Source organism: Canis lupus, chromosome 21 (genome assembly GCF_003254725.2).
Source record: "Canis lupus dingo isolate Sandy chromosome 21, ASM325472v2, whole genome shotgun sequence".
In the NCBI taxonomy this organism is placed as follows: domain Eukaryota; kingdom Metazoa; phylum Chordata; class Mammalia; order Carnivora; family Canidae; genus Canis; species Canis lupus.
The window spans coordinates 39,289,663-39,313,972 of record NC_064263.1 but is presented as its reverse complement, the minus strand read 5'-3'; the positions used below and the strand labels follow the sequence as shown (position 1 = coordinate 39,313,972).

The window sequence follows — 24,310 nt, the reverse complement described above, 5'->3', positions numbered from 1 at the left end:
TTTGTTCCGTGAACAACTGTAGTTTTCTTTGAGGCTGTGCAAGTCCATCATAGTTAACAGTAGGCAATCCTGGGGAGTGAGTGGGCAATCTCTCTGCCCTGTGTTCTGCTCTGGTTGATTTTCCAGTTGTGCCCTGGTTCAGGCGGACAAGGGAGAAGGACAAGGATAGCCACCACCCGGCTTTCAGAACAAGCATGCGCTTGCTTATTGATGGTCCAGGGAGGCAGCCCTGGGAGGCGTTGCTTTTATTTCATTTAGGAATTTCTAGCTGTGGTCTAAGCACATTCCCTCTTTCTGTAGAAAAGGTGGTTTGATTACATCGAAGCCTTTGCTTTTAGACTGGGAAGTCAGATTTCTGGTTTTAAAATAATCTTCCAATTTAATTCCCAAGTTTGAATTATAAGACCAAGTTCTCATCTATCTCATCTAAATCAGATTTTCAGCCCCAATGCTATTACTATCTTGATGTTTAAATTGTTGAAACAAAAAGCTGAAGATCAGTTTCTGAGTTTTCAAAAAATCAAGTTGGTGCAGTCGCTCTACTACCCTCACTGTTGTGACCTAAAGCACACAGCATTTGAGCGTCTAATTTCTGAAGCCACCTCCCTTTTCTTTTTCCTAATACTCCAACAAATAAAAAGCTCTTACCCCAAATATATTTTAAATGTGTTTCAGTGTCTGATTTCTGAATGTGGAGACAGCAGCCCTTTCCTTTTTCCTAATATAATAACATCCAAGCAGCTCTACTACCCCAAATGTATTTTAAATGGAAACTATTTCAAGTTTGTGCCAATTAAGGTCAGCTGTGAGGAGCAGGTGATTTTTGTGTGTGTGTATGGCCGTTTGTGGACACGGTGAAAGGGCATAGCAAGCTCTTGCACCCATCTCCCCGTTCGCCGGCTCTCTGGTGACAAACGGCCTGATACGTGGTGACTACATAGCTCATTTACATCACGCGCATAATGTACTCTCTCTGGGATATTAGCTTCTCGGGGCTGGCAGTGTCGCCTAACACACACAGCGATCAGCACATTTTTTTGAGGCTGCAATAATCAGAGGAATGCAGCAGCGATGTCAGAACAAGGGGAAGTAACGTGGCATAACGGTGCGCCCATCACTGTCCTGTTGTCATTGGCCCTAACCAGTTCGGTTTCCCCCGGAGTCCAACAAAAGAGGCGTGGATCAAACAGAGTAAAACAGCGGACCTGGGGGCAAGAATAAGGCGTCTATTGGTGAGCTCCACATCCAGAGAAAATAGCAACTGCGGAGGGCCCGCAAGTGGCCCGAAAGCTTTGTGGGGCTCGGCACACGCTGATGCAATCTGCAGACAAGACGTGCGGCCTTTCACCAAAGTGCCTGGCCTCACTGCATCTCCAGGAAGCACTGACAGACGAACAAAGCCAGATACGGGAAATGAACTGAATCTCTAGAAATGCGCAGAACCTAAGTTCCTAATAAAATATTGTCTGCTATAGTAATAGCGTGCTGTTGACAAAATTTATTCTTAGCACACATTAACCTCTTCGTGGTTTTCGCACGCCTGCCAAAAGATAACCGTCCCCGGGCAGCTCTCAACCATACGGTTCAGGATTGCAGCCAGAGTTGGGGCCTGCGAGTGTTCTGCAAAGCAGTTTGCGTGCTGCTGCTCTGGGGTGTTTGCAGTGTCCCCACGTTAAGTCTTACACAGAAGTGCAGGAAATAATCGGAAGCCCAGATAGCACTGCAGCTGAATCTGAAATCCGGCTACCTTCCCTTTGCCCTCTCTAACCTCACAGCCCCGCACGCTGCCATTTCCAGTTCCTTTCCAATTACACCTGGAGGAGCGCAGCCTGCGTGGCCCCACGTGGCCCCCCGCGGCCCCACACGTGCCCCCTGGGCTGCAGCAGGTGGCGGCGTCCTGTGCTGCCTTGGAGCGCCCCGGTTCCTGCCCTTCACCTCCCAATGCGGAAACTGCCCCTGTTGAGACCCGATTCACTGCTGCAGGGCCTGCCCAGGCCCCCCTCCTCCCGTCCCCGAAGCGGCTCCTGCCCAGGGTCTGAGAAATGAAGGAAGAACGGTGGGGTATCAGGAGGGACCCAGAACGTTCTCGAGCTCGCTTCCAAAACATAGCTGCCTGGTTTTTAGGAACCGAAAGACACATTTGGGAAATCTGCATGTTCTTTCCAGTAGCTTTAGCTTTTCACCTTTAAATTTTGGTTGATGCACACCGCTCCCTCCCCGTGCACGGTTGGTTTTCTTTTTTTTTCCCCCCATTGTATAGCTAAAAATGGTTCTTTCTACTTCTATGTCACAATTTCTCCCTCTTTTTAAATACACTAACCCTTGGGGCACCTGGGTGGCTCAGCGGTGGAGCCCCTGCCCTTGGCCCCCAGGGTGTGACCCTGGAGACCCGGGGTCAAGTCCCGCATCGGGCTCCCTGCATGGAGCCTGCTTCTCCCTCTGTCTGTGTCTCTGCCTCGCTCTCTGTGTGTCTCTCATGAATAAATAAATTTAAAAAAAATAATTTTAAAGAGCCCTTTCCCTTGGTTTAAAATAAATAAATAATTCAAAAAATTTAATTATAAATAAATAAATGAATACACTAATCCTTGAAAGACACTGTGACATGATCAGAGAAAAGTTGCTGTTTTATTTATTATTTTTTTAAGAGATAGAAGAGTATTATGGCTACATTTGGGAATTTTTAATTTGTATCCTATTTAGTCTGGTGTGCAATGTGACACGAGTTAATTGTACGTTATTTCGTGGTAACTACATGTTAACTCTGTTGGAAGTAATGGTAATTATACTGTAATTGATATCAGTTCTCCCACATCTTTGGAAAACCATACAATTAACACATATCACCACAGTTGGGCACTATCTTTTGTCCTTTGTAATGTTGCCGTGTTGCAGTACTATTTTGAATAGGGCCCTAAATATTTTCTACTTCTTTTACACTCATTTAAAAATTTTCGATTTTAAAATGAGTTTTGCTTTTCATGAAATGAGAGAACTAGTTTCTGATTTTTAATTTTACTTAATTTCAAAGAAAAGTTCTCCCACAAATAATCAGACATAATATTGGGTTATTTTTATTTTTATTTATCTGAAAAGTCATTCATTACATCCCTTGACCTTAGTACGTCCTGTTTCCTGGAAGGAGGATAATAGTAGAATAAACAAAATCTTGACATCAAGGAGTTAATTAGTTTTGTTTTGTTTCTCTCCTGAAGAGAGGCCCTTTTCTTAGCAATAACCTTTGCGTTTATGTTACTTTGTTTTCAGACAGAAGAGGATTTATTCTGTGCTAGTGCCACCATAATGAATGCCAAAATAGGGAGATGAGGCATATTTATGCCAATTCCAGGCTAAGATGTCTCGCCTCCGATTTGGCCTTTCTTTCCCTTTCTTTTGTGTACCCTCCCTTTTATTTACTTTTGCCTGTAGTAGAGATGGAAGTTCAGAAGTAGCACGTGAAACCTTTTTGGCCAAGTGTGACCATGGCTTGGAAGGCTTGTTTGACAAATGGATTATCTTTGGATGATTTCCCTGAAAACATGAATAACTGTTCAAATGCTTTTTTATGACACTGCACAGTGATGTTACCACTGTATGCTGCACTGTAGCTCTCAGGAGAATAGAGTTGGGTATCATAGAATCATGTGATTTCAGAGCTGAAAGAAACCATAGAGATAAGTTAGTTCAGCTCCCTCATTTTACAGATGAAGTAATCAGGGCCTAGCATAGTTTGTAAAGAGCACATGTGATGCAGAGTAGTTCAGTGGAAGGAGCGGGAAACTGAGAGTCTGAAGGCTAAGAAGTGTGTTCTAGATCTGTTACTGATTGGCTGCTGGACTTTGGGTTAGCATCCTAACCTCCTTGGTCTCCGTGCTCTCTGAATAAAGAGGTCTTTACATCTCCTAGCAACAAAGGCTTTCACGTGCTCCCTACTTTACTTTTTTAAGATACATGTTATTTAGTAATACACATATTTCTTTACATTATAGTAAAATATCTTAGGAGATATGATATACTTCTATATCTCATAAATTAAAACAAATACATGGTAACATTTTTTCCATCTTTCGCATTTATGTTTTTGAGAAAAAAATCTTCAGATTTATCAACTTGCCAGCTAAAATCGAAATAGAAGGTATATTTTTGTGTGTTTTTTTTTTAAGATTTTATTTATTCATTCATGAGAGGCACACAGAGAGAGAGGCAGAGACACAGGCAGGCAGAGGGAGAAGCAGAGGGAGAAGCAGGCTCCATGCAGGGAGCCTGACACGGGACTCCATCCCAGGACCCCAGGATCAGGCCCTGGGCTGAAGGCGGCACTAAACTGCTGAGCCACCCGGCCTGCCCTAGAAGGTGTATTTTTGAAGAAAATATTCATTCTTGGTTTATAAAGCTTTGGGGTCTTTAACTTAAGTAAACTGCATCTGTGTTTCCACAATAATATTAAAAGGTATTCATTGTAAATTAAATAGGTACCTGAAATCAAGTACCTAGATTTTGAAAAAAAAAAAAAAAAAGAATTCCCAAGGTTTTTCTTTTAATGTTTTGTTTTGTTTTGCTTTTTGGTCTAAGACATTTGCTTAGCTGGTCATTAATTTTATTGTGACACTCTTTGTTCATATGATAAATGTTAGAATAATAAAGTCTTGCTGATGGTTTAAGTGGAGATAAAATTCACCAGTTTTTAAAATCATGTGTTCAATTTTGATAGTTCATATATTTTTACAATGAAACTTTTTGTGAACTTGTTACTGAAACAAACAGTTAATCAGAGAATATTCAGGAACAAATGTGCATCATGCCTCTCTGTAAATGAATACAAAGTTGGAAACCGCATATAAGAGTTGGGCTGCCACACAACTGGATTTGCTTAAATCTGAACACTTTATAACTCTACTTGGGAATTGCAAACTTATAAATAACCTTGCAATTGGTTAAAACCATATTAAAACCATATGAATGAGACAGAAAGCATTTGGTTAAGGGGGTTCAGTAAGGACTATAATCCTGATGAAACTAATTTAACTCAGTGGCTCCCAAGCCTAAAAGGATCTCATATCTTTAGCATTAACGCTACTTTACCATTTATCATTTGATGATCAGTGACAAGAGTCTAAGTGTACGTTACAGGAGATAGACAGGGCGCTGTCCTTGCCAGGGGTGTGGGGAGAGAACTTGCTTAGTTTGGTGTACTCTTCAAGTCCTGAGGGAAACTTGTCATACATCATTTGAGAATGTTTTTGAAAGCTCCATAAAATATCCACAAGAAGCTCTGCAGACATTCATTCATTTCAACAGGCATGTGCTGCATGCTCCTTCTGTGGTTACAGGGCATAGAGCCCTTGCTGAAGATAGAGGGTGGACCAGATACATTCCCACCTCCAAGGAGCTTCTGAGCCAGTGGCATTTTTCAGCATGCTGAAAGGTGATCTAAACAGCTTAAGTCAAACAATATTGACTTTATATCTTGCCTCAAGTGTGAATCTTTTGGAGTCTTGAAGACTTTGGCCACACCATCACAAGTCCTCTTTCCCTTTAACAGAGAACTTCCTTTTCTTGAAGAATCATAGATGATAGATAGATAGATAGATAGATAGATAGATAGATAGATAGATAGAGTCGTCAGCTGCTGCTAGATCCTAATCGCAAAAGCTTCCAGATAATTGTTTCTGAGGCAAGTAGGACCTCATATCTAAAATGTGCTGCTTTGCTGTTTGATGGTTTTGGAGCAGTATTGACAAGGGCCTTTTATGGCAGAAAAGGCAGAGGCAGCATTGTACTCGTTTCCTAGGGTTGCCATAACAAAGTACCACAATTGGATGGCTTAAACAAAAATTGTTTTCTCATAATCCTGGAGGCTAGAAGTTCAAGAGCAAGGTGCCAACAGGATCGATTTCTCCTGAGGCCTTTCTCCTTGGCTTGCAGATGGCTATGTTTTCACTGTGTCCTCACATGGTCTTTCTTCTGTGAGCACATACTTCTAATGTCACTCTCTCTGCATGTTTCCTCCCCTTGAGGATATCAGTCACTTTGGACTGGGGCCCCACCTAAAGGCGTCATTTTAATTTAATCACCTTCTTACAGGCTCTATATCCAAAGAGTCACATTCTAAGGTGCTAGCGGTTAGGGTTTCAATACGTGAATTTTAAGAAGACACAGTTTAGCCCCTAACAGTTATTTTCTTTGAGATTACGGTACCTAAGGGACTCCCTTGACCAAAGGTTTTATGTCTCTGTTCATATGGTTTCATTGAGATTATTGTCTCTAGAGATGTTCTTGTTTCTCTAGGGGAATTAAGCTGGAATTACTATGATTTTGTTTAACAGTTTATTCTGTTGTCCTTTCATAAAATATTGGCATTAGTAACTAATTTAAAGAATGAACAGCTAATGATGGATTGCTAAGCAATGTAAGGTAAGAATGTATAAGAAGAATATTAGAAGGTTGTGGTGGTGGTTGAGATTTTAGGAAAGATCCTTACAGAGCCCTTTTGAATAATAAGAACCAGCCAGACTTCCTGTATCTCAGTACCAGGCCAACCCTGATTAGGATATCACTCTGTTGTTCAACTGACATGCACACCTTCCTTTGTATTTATCCAGTTTTTAATCCTCTATATCTCACTGTTTTCAAAAAAGACCTGAAAATTAATTTAGGTTTATTTAAAAGTAAAATTAAAGTGAATGAAGAGACGGAAATAATTTTATCAGGATTATCAGGATTTAGCAACCAGAGTGCCTAGGATGTGCCAACATCATGAGAGGCACTAGTGAAGTATAGATAATAAGAGAGAGACACCACACCCTAAGGAGTAAGCTGGGGAGACGTGTAAACAGATATAGAAGCCAATTCTTGTAGCACCCTTTTCTATAAACATGATGTGGTGATGGAACAAGAAGAGGAAGTGATAATCTGTCCATGGAGCTGGGAGAGGGCAGTCAACAAAGGAGTTTGCCTGGGAGAAATACTTTACTTAGGCCTAGAAAGGACTAAGTATGATGCCGTCAGTAAAGAAAGGGCATGTCAGATGCAGATACGCAAGGCCATGTAATATCACAATTCTGTTGTTCAGGGAACTCTAAATAAAGTTCCATCTTATTGGAACAGAGAATTTAAACTTGAATGCATAGGACATAAAGCTGATGAGAAGAACAGGAGCCAGATCATAAGAGGTTGTACAGGCTATACAGAGAAGTTTGGTTTTCCTTATACAGATGATGGGGAGTACTGAAGGCTTGTAAGTACAGAATAATAAGATCCAGGTACTACATGGTTACTAGAGTTGAGATTTAAATTTAGTTCTGAGATGCTTAGCAACCAAGACAAAAAGGAAAGCAGTTTTTGTTTATATAGTTGCCTTGTTGATACAGGAGAATGGATATTGGCCTTTAGATCAGGACACTATCTTCATTAGTGTTTAGCTTTGAAACATTTAGCAAACACTAAATAATATCTTTCGCATAAGTGGATATTTTATGAGTTGCTTTATTTTTGCTAAGCACTCACACATATAATCTCTTATTTCATCATCACAACCCTGCGGCATGAGCATTTTCTATTTTATTTTACAAATGAGCAAACGGGCTCAGAGAGATCACATGGTAATTAAGTTGTAGAGTTATGATTCTAAATTCACCTCAGCACAAATACTGATCTAAATTTTGGTTAAGTGACTTAAATAAAATAGAAAAAAATCTTTCTGAAAAAAAAATCTTTCTGAAGCCTCACCTTTTCCTCTAGTAAAACTGTTAGTGATAGTAATATTCTCCTTGTAGTATTGGCATAAAGGTTAAGGAAAATATTCATTGGAAAGAGCCTTGCACATAGTATATGATCAGTAAGTGACCCTCTTTGCTACCTCCACTCCAATACATGTATTTATGCTATGGGGACAAACACAGTTGTAAAACTTAGCCCTTAACTAATTCATGAGTCCTAGCACAATTTCGGTGTTAAGGGTGTATTAAAAGCTAGACAAATTAATAGTTTTAGCTGACAAAATGTCATTTAACAATGAGGTTCGATAATAACCCTCATTTCTCCCAGCCAGAGTCTTTATTACCATGATTACTGACTCTGCGGCCATCAAAATATCACTATGAAAGTCAATCCCTGTGCCTCCAAAATAACTCCCTCCAAACAGGAATTGCCTTTTTAAAAGTATACGTGGTGACTTTCTAATGTAAAGCCTATATTTTTAATCCTTCACTAAATTACTAAATGTATTATAAAGGATATAAAATAAAGGCTAATAAGTGATAGAGCTTGTCAAATCAATAAAAAGGAAATCATATGTGTGCTTAAGTAATATTTCTTGAGAATCACATCATGGCAAGATATGACCAGGGCAAGGAATTAGAGCAAGTCTTTCAGAGCAAGATACAGACTCTCTCTCTCTCTGTCTCAACATTACTTAGCATTGTCCTGCTTAAGAGAGAGAGAGAGAGAGAGAGATTTTTATTTCAAAATGTGTACTGCTTTTTAAACAAAGCATTTGTGTGGTGGGTAGTGTCTTCTTTTGCCATATTTTGCAAAGACTTTGCAAAGATGCAAGTGCTAAATTGCAGAAAATTCCAAGTCAGACTCAAAAACCTCTTTTTCATAATAAGTTATATCATTAAATTGTATTCTTCTACTGTGTTCTTTTAACATTACTTACTTGTCTTTCTAAAATCTTTCTAAAAATCTAAAATACTTAAGATTTTTTTTGGATTTCCTTGTTTTGATTATTATTATATATTTTGCCCAAAGAGAGATCATCACAAGTAGAGTGTTGAGTCTAAACATCTCTATCACAAACTTGAAATATTAGAAAATTGGTAAATTGGTAGTTCTTGCTTCCTTGGGACACTCACTTGTAAAGGGTTTCTTTGATTTATGTGGATAAATCAATTATGTGGCCTTGTAAAACCTGCAAGTATTTATGGGCACTATTACTAAATGCTGTGTAAGATATATAGAAAAGGTGTCAGACAAACTGTTGGCTTGAAAAACCTTCTGGTGTTTCAGGAGGAGACTTGGAAGGTGCAGGTGAACCAAAGCTCAATTCTTAAAAATAATATGTAACCAGGGACCAATTATATAGGGAAGACTAAGAATTTTTGTATATCACAAAACAGGTGGCTCAGAGAGGTTACAGAGTTCACAGACAACTTGGGCTTTTCAGTATGAATAGAATTTGGCAAGGAGGAAGAGAGTAGGAAGCTTATCCTAGCAGCGCTGAGGAAGAACAAGGAGGCACGATCATGATGTTATTATGGGAAGAGTTTCTGCCCGCCCCAAGCAGAGGATGTATGATGGGAGAATTGTAGGAAATGGAATTTAAAAAGGACTTGAAAGCCAGGTAGAAGAAGAGTTTGAATGGAATGCAAGCAGGAAGGCGTGGAAGGTTTTAAATCAGAGCTCTGAAGCGGATCCCTGTGAGCAGTGTGCCTAGATGGACTGGGAGGGCAGTGCCACAGTCGGGCAGCCCAGCAAGGGGGTGGTGGCAGTGATCTAGGAGTGCGGGCAGGAGCGCAGGGGCCGTCAGTGATGACGGGATGCCAGGGGGCCGGGGAGGGACCAGTGCCAGAGACTCTGTGGAAGAGGAATCAGCAAGCCTGGAGAGGGACTGAGCGTGGAGGGATGAGGAAAGCAGGGAGGCAAATAGTACCGACCAGCTGGTATTGATGTAAAGAGGGCAGGAAGGGAGGCTGTGCAAGTGGAGAGCTGCTTTTGCAGGGAAGTCTTCACTCTCGGTTGGGGTAAGTTTTCCTGGGTTGCAGAGAAGCTAAGGCCTGGAGCTGGGGTGAAGTGACAAGACTTCTTTTGGGGAGTACTTAACAATTTAGGGCTGAGACACTGAGGATAGATAATATCTCAGGACATTATGCTGGCCTTCGAGAATTCCTCTTCATTGTGCAAGTATTTGTTCTTACTCTCAGAAAACTCTGCTTCAGGAGTATACAAGAATGCGACTGGTGGCGCTGCAGTAACTCACTTTCCCTACAAAATGCCTTATTATTACATAGTTGGAAGAAGTCTTTAATATTTAAATATGTCTTTTAGGATATAACAACAAAATTCTTATTTACTTACAAAAGATTCATGCCCAAATCCCCACATAGGAGATGGATGATTCTAAACTTGTGATTACATGAGCATAAAATTTTCTAATTACTATTATCTACATGCAGAGAGATATGTGTATATGTTATGTATATAGTTCTATACAATATAAAATATTTGTACAAAAAACATGTACAAAGATTCTATAAACAGACTCATTGAGCATCAGCGTAGAGTAGACTAACCTAAGGTCTTTTATATGTGAAAGTAACATGAGATAATTATTTTTTGTCCATTTTAACCACAGCATAGGTCATGGCCCTTTAGGTGTATGTTGTGGCTGTGGCTATTATGAATGACCCACATTCAGACAGTCTTTAGGAACCAGCTCTGACTAAAGATTGGTCAAGTACCTCTCATCTAGACCATTGGAATAAAATACATTACATCTTTGTCCAGTCACGTCTGCCTGTCAAACTAAAAATATTTGTTTGTAAAGCAACAAACAAAAAGCTTCTCTCTCAGCATTTACCACTTTCCACTTCAGACTGTAGAAGCAGGGACCGTTTGGAAGTCATTTGAGGTACGGCGTGGACTGGTCAGGCTTGGCAGCCCCGAGGGGAGGGTGCCCGGCACATCAGACATTCCACGTTGGTGTTTTCCTGGAGATGGTTGCCGTCAGTCACCTCCCGGATGGTTTGAAAAAGGCTTGTCTTGCTGGCTAGCAAACTGTTATTTAAGTACACAATCCACTCTACTACTGAAACAGTTTTGCCAAACTTATCCAAGTATTCTAACGTGCTTAAAGATGGTATAAATATCATTTATTGCCAGCAGTTTCCTTCAGACTATCTGGAATGTCTTCCTGCTCCCTGATCTAAGTGTCCCAGTTTACATTATGGCCTTTACTGCCTCTGTTTGATGGAGTGATCAGTAAAAATTTAATGACACTATAAAATAATAAAAATGTCATTAATTTACCACGGATCTCGGATGCGGTGGTTGTAAAGTTACATTAATAAACAGAATATTTTTTACAACAAAAAGCATTGTTACGGGGGAACGTATAAATAACACACATAAATTTAAGAGCAATTTTACTGTTAGCACACACATTATTATGGAATAGCCAATAAGTGTATAAAACATAGTATATAAAATTTTATTAAAATATACTGTGCACATCAAAAATTCAGCTTTTATCTAAGTGCAAAGAAAAGCCATTATTGTGTGCTTACTGTTTCATTGCTGTTCTTTCCCCATATCACAATTTTACATTTTGTTGCCAGTAAGAGGAAGTTGATTTTTTTTTCTTAGATGGAAGCAAGGCTCCGTTCTTTCAGTCACCCCAAATCCATTCTCTTTCTCCACCCATGCAAAAACAAAATTGATCAATCTTGCCATGGTAGGGAGGGAGAAGTTGCTAATTTAATGCAAAGTTGAAAATAATGCCCAAGGAGTTGAATGGTTTGTTCAGTGACTCTGGAAATAAGGGATAATAATGCAGCAGTCTATCTGTCATCAGTGAGGCTGCCCCGTCATTGACTCTGATAATATGTGAAGATGATGGATGCCAGCGTCTTGTGGCTTGTAGCATTGAACATTCATCAGCTCTCACTAAAGGGGGCTTTATCATTTCAATATCTTTACTTAATATGCAACATCTATCTCATACATCATAATTTCAAAGCACTTAGAGAGCCAACAGTCCTACAACACAGCAGGGCTGACTTTCAGACTTTAATTTTTTTCAATAACTTTTATGTTGCCTGCATGTTTTGTGACTGACAATGCATAAGTAAGTGTCTGATCACATCGCTGCATGTAAAATGCACATTTTGCCGTCAACGTGAAGATTGGGGACTTTCCTGGGGAGGGGGAGTTGAGATTCAATTAGCATTGAGCTATTTTGCTTACATCTCCAAAATATCTTACTTGGGAGCTGTGTATATTGTGAGAGCTAGTTCAAGTGCGTGGAAAAATCTGCGGTGAAGAACTTGCCTCTCGCAGTCTATATTTGGTTGACGTAGGGGCATGCCCATTGGCACTTACTGGCCAGGAGTCGAAGCCTCTTGGAACCAAAGAATCTTTGAGCGAATCTCCGTGCCCATGTCCACCTCCTGTATTCACCAGGCTCATGTTCAGCCTCACTGGTAAAACCTTTGCTTAGCCCAGCTGCCTGGAGCTAAGTTGTAGACATCGGGCTCTCTTATCTTATGGTTATGTGGCTGGCAAATAAATATTCTGAGCTATTCTTTGAAGAAGGAAATCTTCTGGGAGGCTAGGTAGAAATTTATATGAAAGGGCATGGCTTTGCAGGGTCCTTCTTTAATCTCAAACACAAGTGCTTAATATTACCAAATATAAAATGCAGCCCACTGCCCAAAACAATTTTTATCATTGATTTATTTTCTGCCTGTTTAACAAGTGTTTCATGGAATATTCTTCCCTGACTTCTACTCTGTCAAAATATTGATATTTTATAAGGAAAGTATCTCTGCAGAAGAATGTTTTTTTTCAATGAAGTCAGAAAAATGTATGACTTCAAAGACACTGTGAATGTGTTGTTGAATGTTCTGAATGTTTTTTGTTATGATTAAAAACAAGCTGATAATACTGAATTGTGAGTGCACTTCATTTTTTATAAAAGAAAAGATATTATCATCATGTAAGCTTTGTTGTCTCAGGATTTTACAAACCATGGCATGTAATTTTCCCTCTTCTCCTTCCTTGTCAAAATATTGATATTCTTTCAGGAACTTTATTTTTTTTTTTACTGAGAATATTTTCCGGTAAAATCAAAGAGAATGAATGACTAGAAAGATACTTGAAATATGCATATTGATAGGTAGCACGGTCTGTTGATTTTCAGAGAAAGTTGTTTTTCCCCCCATGAAAATACAGCTAAAGGTTGTTCTTCCAAGAAGATTGCAGGTGTCACATCAAAACTCCTTTTGCATTTAACATAGGGAAAGCATTCACATGCAAATATTTGAAATGCGAAACAATGTGATAAAACAAAGGTTGAATATTTTGCTTTCCCTGGTACTACTCATCTTCACTTTAATTCTTTTCCTTTACATCATGACAACCAGAAGTGCTACTCAAAAATAGAAATTGGCTGATTAAAAGCAGCTGTCCTCCCCCCAGACAACGTGTGAAACTCCCACATGGCTTGTGGTTTGCTTTCTGTTGTGGCCTGCATCTGGGTTAATTTGTTCTTGTGCAGCGGTGTTTTCACATAAGAAGATATTGGGGAACCATGCCTAATTTGCTTTTTATTTTCATTCTGTTTTTTATAAGTGTCCTATTTCAGAGGTTTCCCCATAGCCCACTATTGTAACCAGTTAGTATTACCCGGTTGGGGAAATTCATGATTATAATTTTGTTGCAAATCTTTCATAGAAACGGTGCTAGATTAAAGCAAGGTTTATGCTGTGCTTTCTTCCAACACAGATTTCAACATATTCCATGATGAAGGGGAACTGGAAGACTTCCTGCACAATTTGACTGATGGGAATTAATTATAGAAATATAATGATATTCAAAAATAATCATATTAGAAAGCACAAATGTAGTGAGACTGTACAAATGAGACACAGCCTCTATCAAGTAATTGTATGTTTGCTCTTTAAGAATATTTCCAAGTTTCTAAACATCTTACAGAAGAGAACACTCGCAGAGTGTTTCCATCTAATGCCGAACATGCTCAGTACAGAACTAGGTCATTGAACAATAGACTGAACAGCAATCAGCACTCTACTGCTGCATAATGCATTAAGTATAACATGCAGAAACCATTCCCGGGGCTGGAAGCTGCTATTTCATGTCTGTAAATTCAAGCTGACATGACATTTAATATTGTTTCATAGTAATGAACAACAAGGTTTCATTCATTCATAAGCACCACACAAAGCCAAGTTTGAGTGTGGAGAGTAGCAAGAAGGTGAGAAGGGGACACGTGCTGTGTTTTTGCAGACAAGAAAACCATCTCAGTGACGCTCAGTGAGCCCTCTGCTACTGATCCAGAGAGCTGCAGAGGGAGAGTTCAGTGCCATCTTTCAGGCTCCCTGTCCTAGAAGAACTGGCTGACAGAGTGGGACATCTTGGAGTTTCCCTCCTCCAGCGGCAGGAGATTTTCTACTTTCCCCACTCAATGGCTGGCTAGGGGTAATCGCCTTTCTTACTCTCTGGGAAGTGGAAACTCCCAAGCAAAATAGGAGCATCAGTGCCGTCATCTCATCCGCCCCCTTTGACACATTTCGTTTTGAAATCCTCTTGCCTAAAATCCTGATTTGTATTTTCCCAGGAATACCAATGCGAACTGTGATCTCTAAATGAGAAAAATTCCTCTCCCGTTAACTAGCAGTATATACCTTAATGGGAATTGCTCTTTCAAGTTTTGCACTTGAGGCTCAAACCTTTCACTTGCATTCCTTTTAGACGCCTGGCGCAAATCCCACTGAGAGAAGATGCGCGGTGCCACCCGGAGGGCTTCCCGGCGCCGGCTTCCTTTCCTTACAGGTACTCTGCTGTAGACACTGTCGGCGCTGTCGGTGGCACCACTAGGCTTTAGTGGAACCTTCCTGAAAGCTTTCCGGAGCCCCCAAGTCGATCAGAAACGAGTTGTTTGTAAATCCAAGTTTTGGCCACGAAGCAGGATAGAAGCTGGAAGGGAAAAGTGGCTGCTTCAGAAGCTAGAATAAGCCTCTGATTATTCTTTCCTCTAGGAAAGAACACGCTTTGAGAACTTGGGGCCTCAGTTAACAGGAAAGTCAAGTGAAGATGGAAAGCTGGGCCCAGGTGTCATCGATCTAACTCGGCCAGAAGATGCAGAGGGTGAGTGGCTTTTCCGTAGCTCTTTTCTGCTGCTCTGGGCATTTGTGACGATGCAACTGAGTTAGCTCTAGGGCCTTCTACAATCTTTCCTGGGAGTACCGGCTGGATTTTTTTTTTTTTTTTTTTTGGCAAAGCAGAGGAAATGTTAGCCTCCATTACATATTATAGCTGAGGATGTTGAGATGTAGCTAGAGCCCACATTACTGAACACGTAGCCATTTGAGGACTTCAAGCTGCTGTTTTCAAGTTTTTGTATCAAGGGACCCTCTGCATTCCAGTGAGTGTTGGAATTCTGTGTGTCATCCATGTCACTGACTTCTTGTTTAAACTTCTTGTTTAAACATATGTTATATGTTTAACATATAAAGGAGGATTTTTTGTTTCAACCCCAAATCACGTGAGTCCCAGGTACAGTCAAACCACTTTGGGAACTAACTGATGGTTTGCAGCAGATCTCACATAAAATCAATGCATCCTCGGGCAGGGCCCATGCCCGAGCACTAAGCGTCACTAAAATCTTTTGAAAGTCTAGATGGAAAGACGAGCTTCACTCTCAGTGGGTTTACCCATAGCACTATCCATGCCTGTCCACTCCTCTTCCCTTTTTGTTTGTTTGTTTTAAATGCACAAGCAGCAAATCAGCAGAAATTGCTCCCCAGAGGCTGGGTACAATTTATGAGTTAGGTCAGCACTTCGGTAGTAATGTTGCCTGGTTATTTACTGTGTCATCACAGAGTAGGGACTGGTTTTCCCGTTAGCTGTTCTTTTGGCAAAATCCCTCCCACCAGTCAGGGAAGATTAATCTGTTCTCTTCAGAGTAACACAATACTTCACCCATCTTGGGACCCAGCTGAAGTTCTTTAGCTTAAAGAGAAGAATCTTACTATTATCCTCTTTTATTGGCAGAATTTCTTCCAGGACCTTAATCCCTTGAAAATACACGAAGACATTTGTAGCCACATCTAAACAGGGTAGGGCTTCTGGTGAAAGCCCGGGACCATCCAGGCAGTTGAGAAGTCTCTGGCTTGAGTACTAAAAGATGGACGGTGTCAGACATTCGGAAGCACTTTAGAGAATTTCCAGAAGGCAGATTTTGTTTAATGCCAGTAGGAGACACAGATGTTCAATGATAGTCCCGGGGACAAGGTGTTAAATTCTGATTGGTGTGGGGGGGGTAGGAGGGGGGAGGACAGAAGAGAGGAAGAGGAGGAGGAGGAGAAGGAGGAGGAGAAGGAGGAGGAAGGGAGGGATAAAGGGGACTCAGAACCAGATTTGCATTCGCTGACTTCCATGAAGAATGTATACCAAGAGTACAGTGACCTTGACACTTAGAAGTGTGGGGTTTTCCTCATGAGGACTGAGGTTCCTTGGCCTAGGAAACCAGTTGTTCAGGCCTGGCCCATCTCAATTTTGTTGCAGGATTATACCACAGGGTATCTAAACCTTTGACCGTACACAGCGAAATAACATTTTTCATCCCTTTGGAGTATTCAGTTCATTCATTTTTCCATAGACTAGGAGGTGTGGAGTTCTATCACCTTACCCTTGTTCCAGAAGTTCTCTTAATCTGTCATTCTTCCTCCAGTTTCTTAATTGTATAATGGGTATACACTTGGTCAGTTACCTCTCAATAATGCTAATGATTTAGCTAATGATATTATGCACTTGATAATTAAAAAGCAGGATTGGAGTTATTAGCCATTATGAAAGGAAAAAATGAAACACTTAACTGGAGGGAAACATATTGTATAGAAATGTCTTTGAAAATCCCTTTCAGTATCCAGATCATCTGGATTCAGATCAATTTCCTGGTTACTTTGGTTTTTGTTCTTGTTGTGTGCTTGTTAGCAAACGTTTTTGAAGCACTTACCTGCCAGAGACTGTGCTAAGCTTTTTACACACATTTTCTCATGTAAACCTTACACAACTCCATATAGAAGGTATTATTATATGTCTTCCACTTTACAGAAGAGACTACTAAAGATGAGAGAAACTAAGAAACTTGCCACAAGTCACATAGCTAGTAAGGGTAGAGCTTGATCCCAGCAGCCAGGCTCCAGGACCCATGCTTCTGAACACTGTGCTATACTGGCGTGCCCTGCATACACAGATATATACGTGGTGCCTTCACTTTTCTGAACAAACTCCTTGTGACCTTCCTCAGTATGGCCCATTTCCTCTCCCCTAAATATAGCAAGTCATGCCATACACCAGCTCTCGTGTTACTCTATCGCACACAGCAGCAATGCCTGATGAGTGTAATAGTAGAAGGGCTGTAGTGGCCCAGGAGCTTAAGGAGCGTGTGAAAACCTCCCTTCAGAAGCTTGCCCAGGGCTGCCATTGAGACCTCATGTGCTTTGGGGGACTGTGAGTTCATGAATGGAGTCAAGTTACCGCCTCTCAGATGGACAGCAGCGCACCGCCTTTGTGAGGACTGCTGGGATGGGCAGCAGCCTTCTTCTGCTGACTTCGGGATATTTCCTGGCGTCTGTTCAAGTAAGAGCTGATTGCAAAGCCTGCTGGAGTTACAGTTCCTATTAAAGTCAGAGCAGATAGCAGGTACACATGATCCGTTCTCTACTTTGCTCCTTCACATTTCCCTACACAGGAGGAATAAGAAGGGGACTGCAGCAGCAGAATAAGTACAACTTAGAAACTCCTTTAGTCAGTTTGTGGTCTAAGCAAAACAAAGCAAAACAAAACTATACATTACCTAAGGGTCCACCAGGTGCCAGAACTAGACACTAGATAAACCAAGGGAAGCAGAACAGATATGTTCCTGACCTCTTGGAGTTTAAAGTCTAGTGCAGGAAGACAGAAGATTAAAAGGGAAATGTATACAGACAGATGGGCAAAATCATCGCTGAGAAAAGTGCTAAAAAGTTCAAGACTTGGTTGCGCCCACAGAGATTCAGAGCGAAAGCTACTTAGGTAAGCTCAGTTGGCAGGTGAGTTCTGCAGCTCAGGTCACCTCTTCTCAGTCCACACATGATCATGTCCATGTTTCCTCTGGCCTGGCATAGCCATTAAAATGTTACCCTCAGCTTTACTGAGATATAACTGATATATAACACTAAACTTCAGGTGGACTATGTGATGGTTTGGTACACGTGTCTATTAGGAAACAATTACCACAATCAAGTTAGTTAACACATCTATCACCTTACATAATCACCTCATTTTTTTATGAGAAAATTTAAGACCTACCTTCTTAGCCACTTTCAAGTATGTAATACAATATTGTTCATTATAGTCACCATGCTGTATATTAGCTTCTCCCCAGAGCCAATCCATCTTAAAACTGGAAGTTTATACCCTTTGACCAACGTCTCTCCCTTTCCTCCTCCCCCTAGTCCCTGGAAACCACCATTCTACTCTGTTTCTGAGTTTGTCCTTTTTAGATTCCACATGTAAGTGAGACAACAGTATTATTTGTCTTTCTCGTTTCACTTCGCATTTTGTCTTCAGGGTCTATCCACATTGTTGCAAATGGCAGGATTGTCTTCTTTTTTGTGGATGAATAATATTCATCCACCAAAACTCCTTCAAGAGTTGTGTGTGTGTGTCTATTGTGTGTGTGTGTATATATATATATATATATATATATATATATATATATATTTTGTGTGTGATCCGTACATAGTAAGCCTTCAACTGCTTCAAAGTATAACAAGACTATATATATATATATGTATATACATATATATATATAGAGAGAGAGAGAGAGAGAGAGAGGGCGGGAGAGGGAAAATGCAATATATATCTTTATCTGCTCATCCATCCATGTACACTTAGGTTGTTTCCTTGTCTTGGCTCTTGTGAATAATGCAGAACAGCTATCTTAAGGGGCCATGCTGTCCTCTCACTTGCGCCCCATCCTCCTATGAGGCTTATGAAGAGACTAAAGTGCGTCAGCTTAAGAGATGAGGCCCTGTTCCAGCTGGGCTTCCCAGGAAAATATCTGCCAGTCGTGAAAATGCCAATATCACTTAGTAAGCAACTTGTGGACCTGCTTCATAGCTCTGAGCATGGAAGCAGCAAGGGAAAGGTCACCCAAAGAGGCAGCTGTGCATGTGTATTAAACACTCATCAAAATCAAATGACAAAACCATAAGCCAGGAAAACAGAAATTAAAAATATAAAAGGCAAATGCCTTCAAAATTTTATTTTTAAAGTCCAGCTGTTATTTGGCTTGAATATGACAAGACAGCATTTCTTGTTCACCATGATATTTATAAAACTACAAATTCATTGGTGCTGGGGGCTTAGGAAACATGTGTAAGGTCTTGTTATACTTTGAAGCAGTTGAAGGCTTACTATGTACGGATCACACAAAATGTGTTAGCTCCTATGTGGGACGTGGGAGGAAGAGAGGACTTGATTAGTGGAGCCTGTCACCATGTATTAAGAATGATGAACAGCTGTTTGACTTTTTATGGACTCTTCACATGGCACCTCTCCTCTCCTTGTTTTCCCCCGATGAGAGTGCTATGCTTCCCCCCAACTCTCCTGATTTCAAGGGTGCCAACTATAGTAGGAAGGGTGCTGGCCCGTTATTGGGAGGTTTGGATTAAGGCTCTTTTACTAAAGGATGGCCTTCAAGTAACTTTCAACTTATTTTTTAAAAGAGGCTTCTGGATTCCATTATCTCTAAAGTCCCTTCCAATTTGAAGATCATTGGTAAGGTCTTCTTGGAGACAGAATGTATTTCTTATAAGAAAGGTGATCTGGGCACAATCACTTCCACTTGGGTCTTTTTTTAATTTTTCAGAGAAATAGAAGAGGAGATTCAGGATCTTTGAGAGGGTGTTTGTGTCACTTGTTGAATCCAGTTTTCGGGTCCCTTGAACTTTTCTTTTTATTGATGAGAAGCTCTCTCTGGTAGTCATTCCCAGTTGCCTTTCACAGATGGGCCCCTCCTTTCTCCATCCTCTTCTCTTCTCCCAGCAATAACAGCTGTGGCTTGCTTTCTTTTTCATATTCTTTCTGACCCATTTCCTCTCTCTCTCATACCTGAGATCTCTAAAGAGATACTTACTTTTTTTCCATTTTGCGGAAGATCTGGAGTAAGAAAACATTTTCCCTACACCTCTTTAAATTCCCAAATTCGATTACTGTGTCCCAGCCTTAGAGGGAGGCTGCACCTTATTTTGATGTGGGGAATAGTAGACAATGAGCTCCGAAAGGGATGAGCTCTGAAAGTGATTATCATTGGCCAGACTTCTGGACGTTGGATTGAAACTGCGGTGATGTGTTTGCTGTCTGTCCTCCACGTATTAAAAACTTGCATTGATTCGAGTGGAAATGGATATGTGCACCAAGAACAGTCCTTTTTCGAACTGTTGCTTTCACATTCCCCGATTTGCTTAGAAGAGTTTTATAGATTTGTACTGAACTGTGAATTGGATCCCAGCCAATATGGCCTTAACCCTTCTAAAAGCTTTATTTATTTATTTATTTATTTATTTATTTATTTATTTATTTATTTATTTATTTTTTTGGTGAACTTCTGATTGCTTCTGTGTTTTATACCTCAGGTTAGCTCTCTTATTGTCAACCTAAGCTCTCTGGCTGTAGACAAATAAGAGACCATGACTTTTCCTTTTTTTTCCCCATCCTAAAAAATGTACCACTAAATATTATTATTACTAGTAATACTAATATTATTTTCTCTTAAAAATTCTGTTTAACCTTTGACTCACACTCTGAGAAATCTCTGAAGCTTTTCTCATTCCCTTTGCCCTCCTCGGATCCTTATTCCTGGTGGAAAGGGAAGACTGACTTGAAGATAGGCAGCTCATTCAAGACAGCAGAGGGAAGCTGTAGTGTGATCTGATGTGGGGTTTAAAGGCTACAACTGCTTATGCTTTGGAATGTGAAAGTCATTATTAGTTCAAACCCGCCGGAATACAGTGCTTCACATTGCAACTTAGATTCTCAGAATTGAAATAAAGGAGAGACATCATCAAATTCACAGTTTCAGCTGAGAAATCCCTTCCTTTATCCCTGACAAGGGATCACCCCTCTTCTATTCAAATGCATCTAGTAACCTATTAACAGAAAACTCCCTACTTCTTAAGAAGCTCATTCCAATTCTAATTATTAATTCTTTGTTATTGATGGCCAGAATTTGTCTCTGCTTCCTTGTAATTTCTTACACAGTGGTCCTAGTCTGACTTCTGGGTTCCAAAAAATTAAACTTACGTTTCTCCACATGATACCGCTTCAGATATTTGCTCAAGGACTAGGGGACTTAAATTCTAGTTGCTCCATCCTTGGCAGGTCACTTTCTTTCCCTGAATTTTCCCATCTGTAGGTAAAGAAGTTGGTCTAAGTGATTTCCAATTGACAGATTTTTAACTGCCTTATTATACTGTCATATAATCGAAATCATTCACCTTTAAGTCAACTAAGAATGTAACAAGTATCAATTAAGGACTACACCACCTTTTAAAGAAATGAAATTATTCTAGAAATATACTATCTCTATTATGAGATGTCTTTGCCCCAGATCAGGAATCCAAGTACTAGAGTATATATCAGGCATAAAAGATGGGAAATTGTACATATTAAAAGAAAAGACTGAGGTAAATCAGAAGGGAGCACTAACCAGAGCTGTGCAGTGGGCTTGTGAGTCTGACTTTCCATACCTGCCTAAAACAGTGTTTCCAGGAATCTTAGAGAAATGAATAGGCAAAGCAGTTTCTATGGAACCAGCAGGCTGGGCTCCGAAGCCAGGATCAGTAACCAGGGAGACCCAAGACCTGGTGAAGACTGAATAACAGCCCCAGGCTGGGAGATAAGCAGAGTTCACAAAGCCCTTGGCTCCGGACTAACTCTGTTGTATGAGTATCACAAAAATGTATTTTACTGTGGATATAAACAGTTTTAGAGGATCCTGTGCACCAGTTTATATCAGCACTATATATAAAGTGCCGCTCTCTTAAACAAGCAAATAAAGTTCTCTTAAAGAAATATATTTGCTGTGTCTTAAAAGCTCCCAAATAACTTTTAATGTTGGTGGAAAACAATTTCCATTGAACTCTCCAAGTGATGGATAGCCCTGATGGGGCAAGAGAGTGAAATGTCAAGATTCCTGTATAACTCCATCTCCTAATACTTCATAAAGGGAGCTCAACCTGCTTCTCAGAGCTGCTAAAGCTAGAAATCCTGAAGAGCTTAGCCTCCATTTACTAAGGACCCTAGCCCTGGCCTAGAGCTGGTTTCTCATTGGGCTGGCTTCTTCTCTAACGAAGTGTTGATGACAGTGCATATAACACCATACGTATACACACACCCACACCCCCCCAGACCCCTATCTAGTTTTCTAACTATCATCTACCCTAGGGAAAAAATGCTTGTCTCTGCTATTACTGAATCACACAGAAGTACTTCCCCAACTTGTATGAGAAACTGGGCCACAAAAGATAAACAACATCTACCATGAAAATTAGATCCAAGATAAGAGCAGCTAGCTTATGTTCCCAGTGGGACTACAAAATCAGTCCATGCTTCCTCAGTGCTATGTATGTCTGCTTCACATACACCAACACGTTAGAATAAATCCTGCCTCATAGAGGTCTAGCTGCCATGTTTGGACTGACTGTGTGGCTCTTGGGATATGGTCTGGTTACCTGTCCCAGAATCATCCTCTCTTGGCAGCAAGAGCCTTTTGACTTGCTGTCTGCAAGCTAATGAATTCAGCCCAACCTTAGGCTGGTGGGATTTAAAGAGCATCAGGCTAATTTGGAGTGCTTTTTAAATTCTTTCTGCTTAAGGTCAAGGCTGCAACCTTCCCCCCAACCACCAGCTGGTCCTTTCCTCTTTCTCAAGTTCTAATAACTGTGCTTCTAAATTATTTCAAAAAGTTAATAACCACCCAGCTCTTTTTCTTTTTTGTTACCAACTTATCTTTTTTTAAACTAACATAATTTTATTTTTGCATATCTCCTTTTACTTTATTGTCTCATTTTACTCCACTTGTCTAAGACTGTTTCCTTGTGCCCACTACCTACCATTTCATACCCTTGAGTGGTGGTTCTTTGTAGACTGAACTGCTGGTGCTGATAGCCAAACCTTTCCAATCAGGGTCTGTCCATACTTCAGGGGCCTCCAATCTTCAGTTTTACTCACATGTTCAAGTTATAATTTACTGGGATCCCTGGGTGGCGCAGCGGTTTGGCGCCTGCCTTTGGCCCAGGGCGCGATCCTGGTAGACCCGGGATCGAATCCCACGTAGGGCTCCCGGTGCATGGAGCCTGCTTCTCCCTCTGCCTGTGTCTCTGCGCCTCTCTCTCTCTCTGTGACTATCATAAATAAATACAAATTTTAAAAAATTAAAAAAAAAGTTATAATTTACTGATTATCTCTTATGTCAGACTCACAAGCCCACTGCACAGTACATATGGTCATGGAGGGAAGAGTCTTTTTTTTTTTTTTTTTTTTAAGATGGGCTGCCCTATGTGCTCCAAGAGCTAGTAATGTGGTTGGGATTATAATATTAGTAACACTTGGAAAGCAAAGCAACCCAAGAGGTTACATGTTCAAGTACATCATTAGAGAAAAAAAAAAAAAAAAGTTTAGAAGAGGAACCTGTGGCACTTTGTGGACAGCAATGACTGTGGCAGGCTCTATTTCTGTGATAGAAATAGAGCTGGAGATAAGCTCAGGTTAATGAGCAAAGACAAGGGGAAGAACTTGAAGTTTAGGGAATAACCCAAGCAGACCCAGTAAAGCACATAGTCATTCATAAGGAAGTTCTAGAAGGGAAGAATCATCTTTCTCACCCTTGTGTTTCCCATCAAGCCCAGTAAAAGCCTCGCCTATTGTTTGTACTCAGTAAATATTTGTGGAATTGAACATGTTATAGAAATCCCTGGGCTCCATATTGTGGATGGCCTTGAATGCCACGCTCAAGAATTTAGACTTTGCCACCAAACAAACAGGCATTAATTTCTAATCATTCAAGATCGGCTTAGATTACAGAGGTTAAAAATAATGCAAAACCAGCAGTTAGTTTAGTGTGGGAGATCTGTGGTTCACCTCTTTATTCCTCTGTTCTCTTTAATAGCCTTTCAGAGGGAATATTCAATGGGTATCTCTTCATATAACATCCTCAGAGAGCTGAGTAGGTGTTAGGAGGGTTTTCATCCAAGTCATATTAAAACTACTTCTTTTCTTCCTGGGTATATTACTCATTTAAAAAAAAAAAAGTGTGATTTCACTTTTTCCACTGTGATTGATGGACATCTTACAGATCTGTTGTACTTTTGCCTCTTGCTAGTGGCCAGTGGTTTTTTCCAATTGTCTTTGTTCAGTGAATACTTACCCCTAGATGTGATGCCCCATGTTAGGTCTTGGTACCAGAGGGAAGGGAGTATGTAAGAATGCATCCGCATTTGCATCATACTGCAGACTCTTACAT

At 40.4% G+C, this 24,310-nt stretch overlaps 1 protein-coding gene across 36 annotated transcripts in view; it reads left to right on the top strand.

Moving 5' to 3' along the window:
* Positions 1 to 24,310, top strand: part of SOX6 (SRY-box transcription factor 6) — a 665,863-nt gene that overhangs the window by 604,895 nt on the left and 36,658 nt on the right. For all 36 annotated transcript variants that reach the window (XM_049099117.1, XM_035703772.2, XM_035703769.2 and 33 more), the window contains one exon: positions 14,778 to 14,886. In XM_049099117.1, coding sequence (XP_048955074.1) covers positions 14,778 to 14,886 — 109 coding nt within the window. The remainder of the gene's footprint in view (positions 1 to 14,777; positions 14,887 to 24,310) is intronic.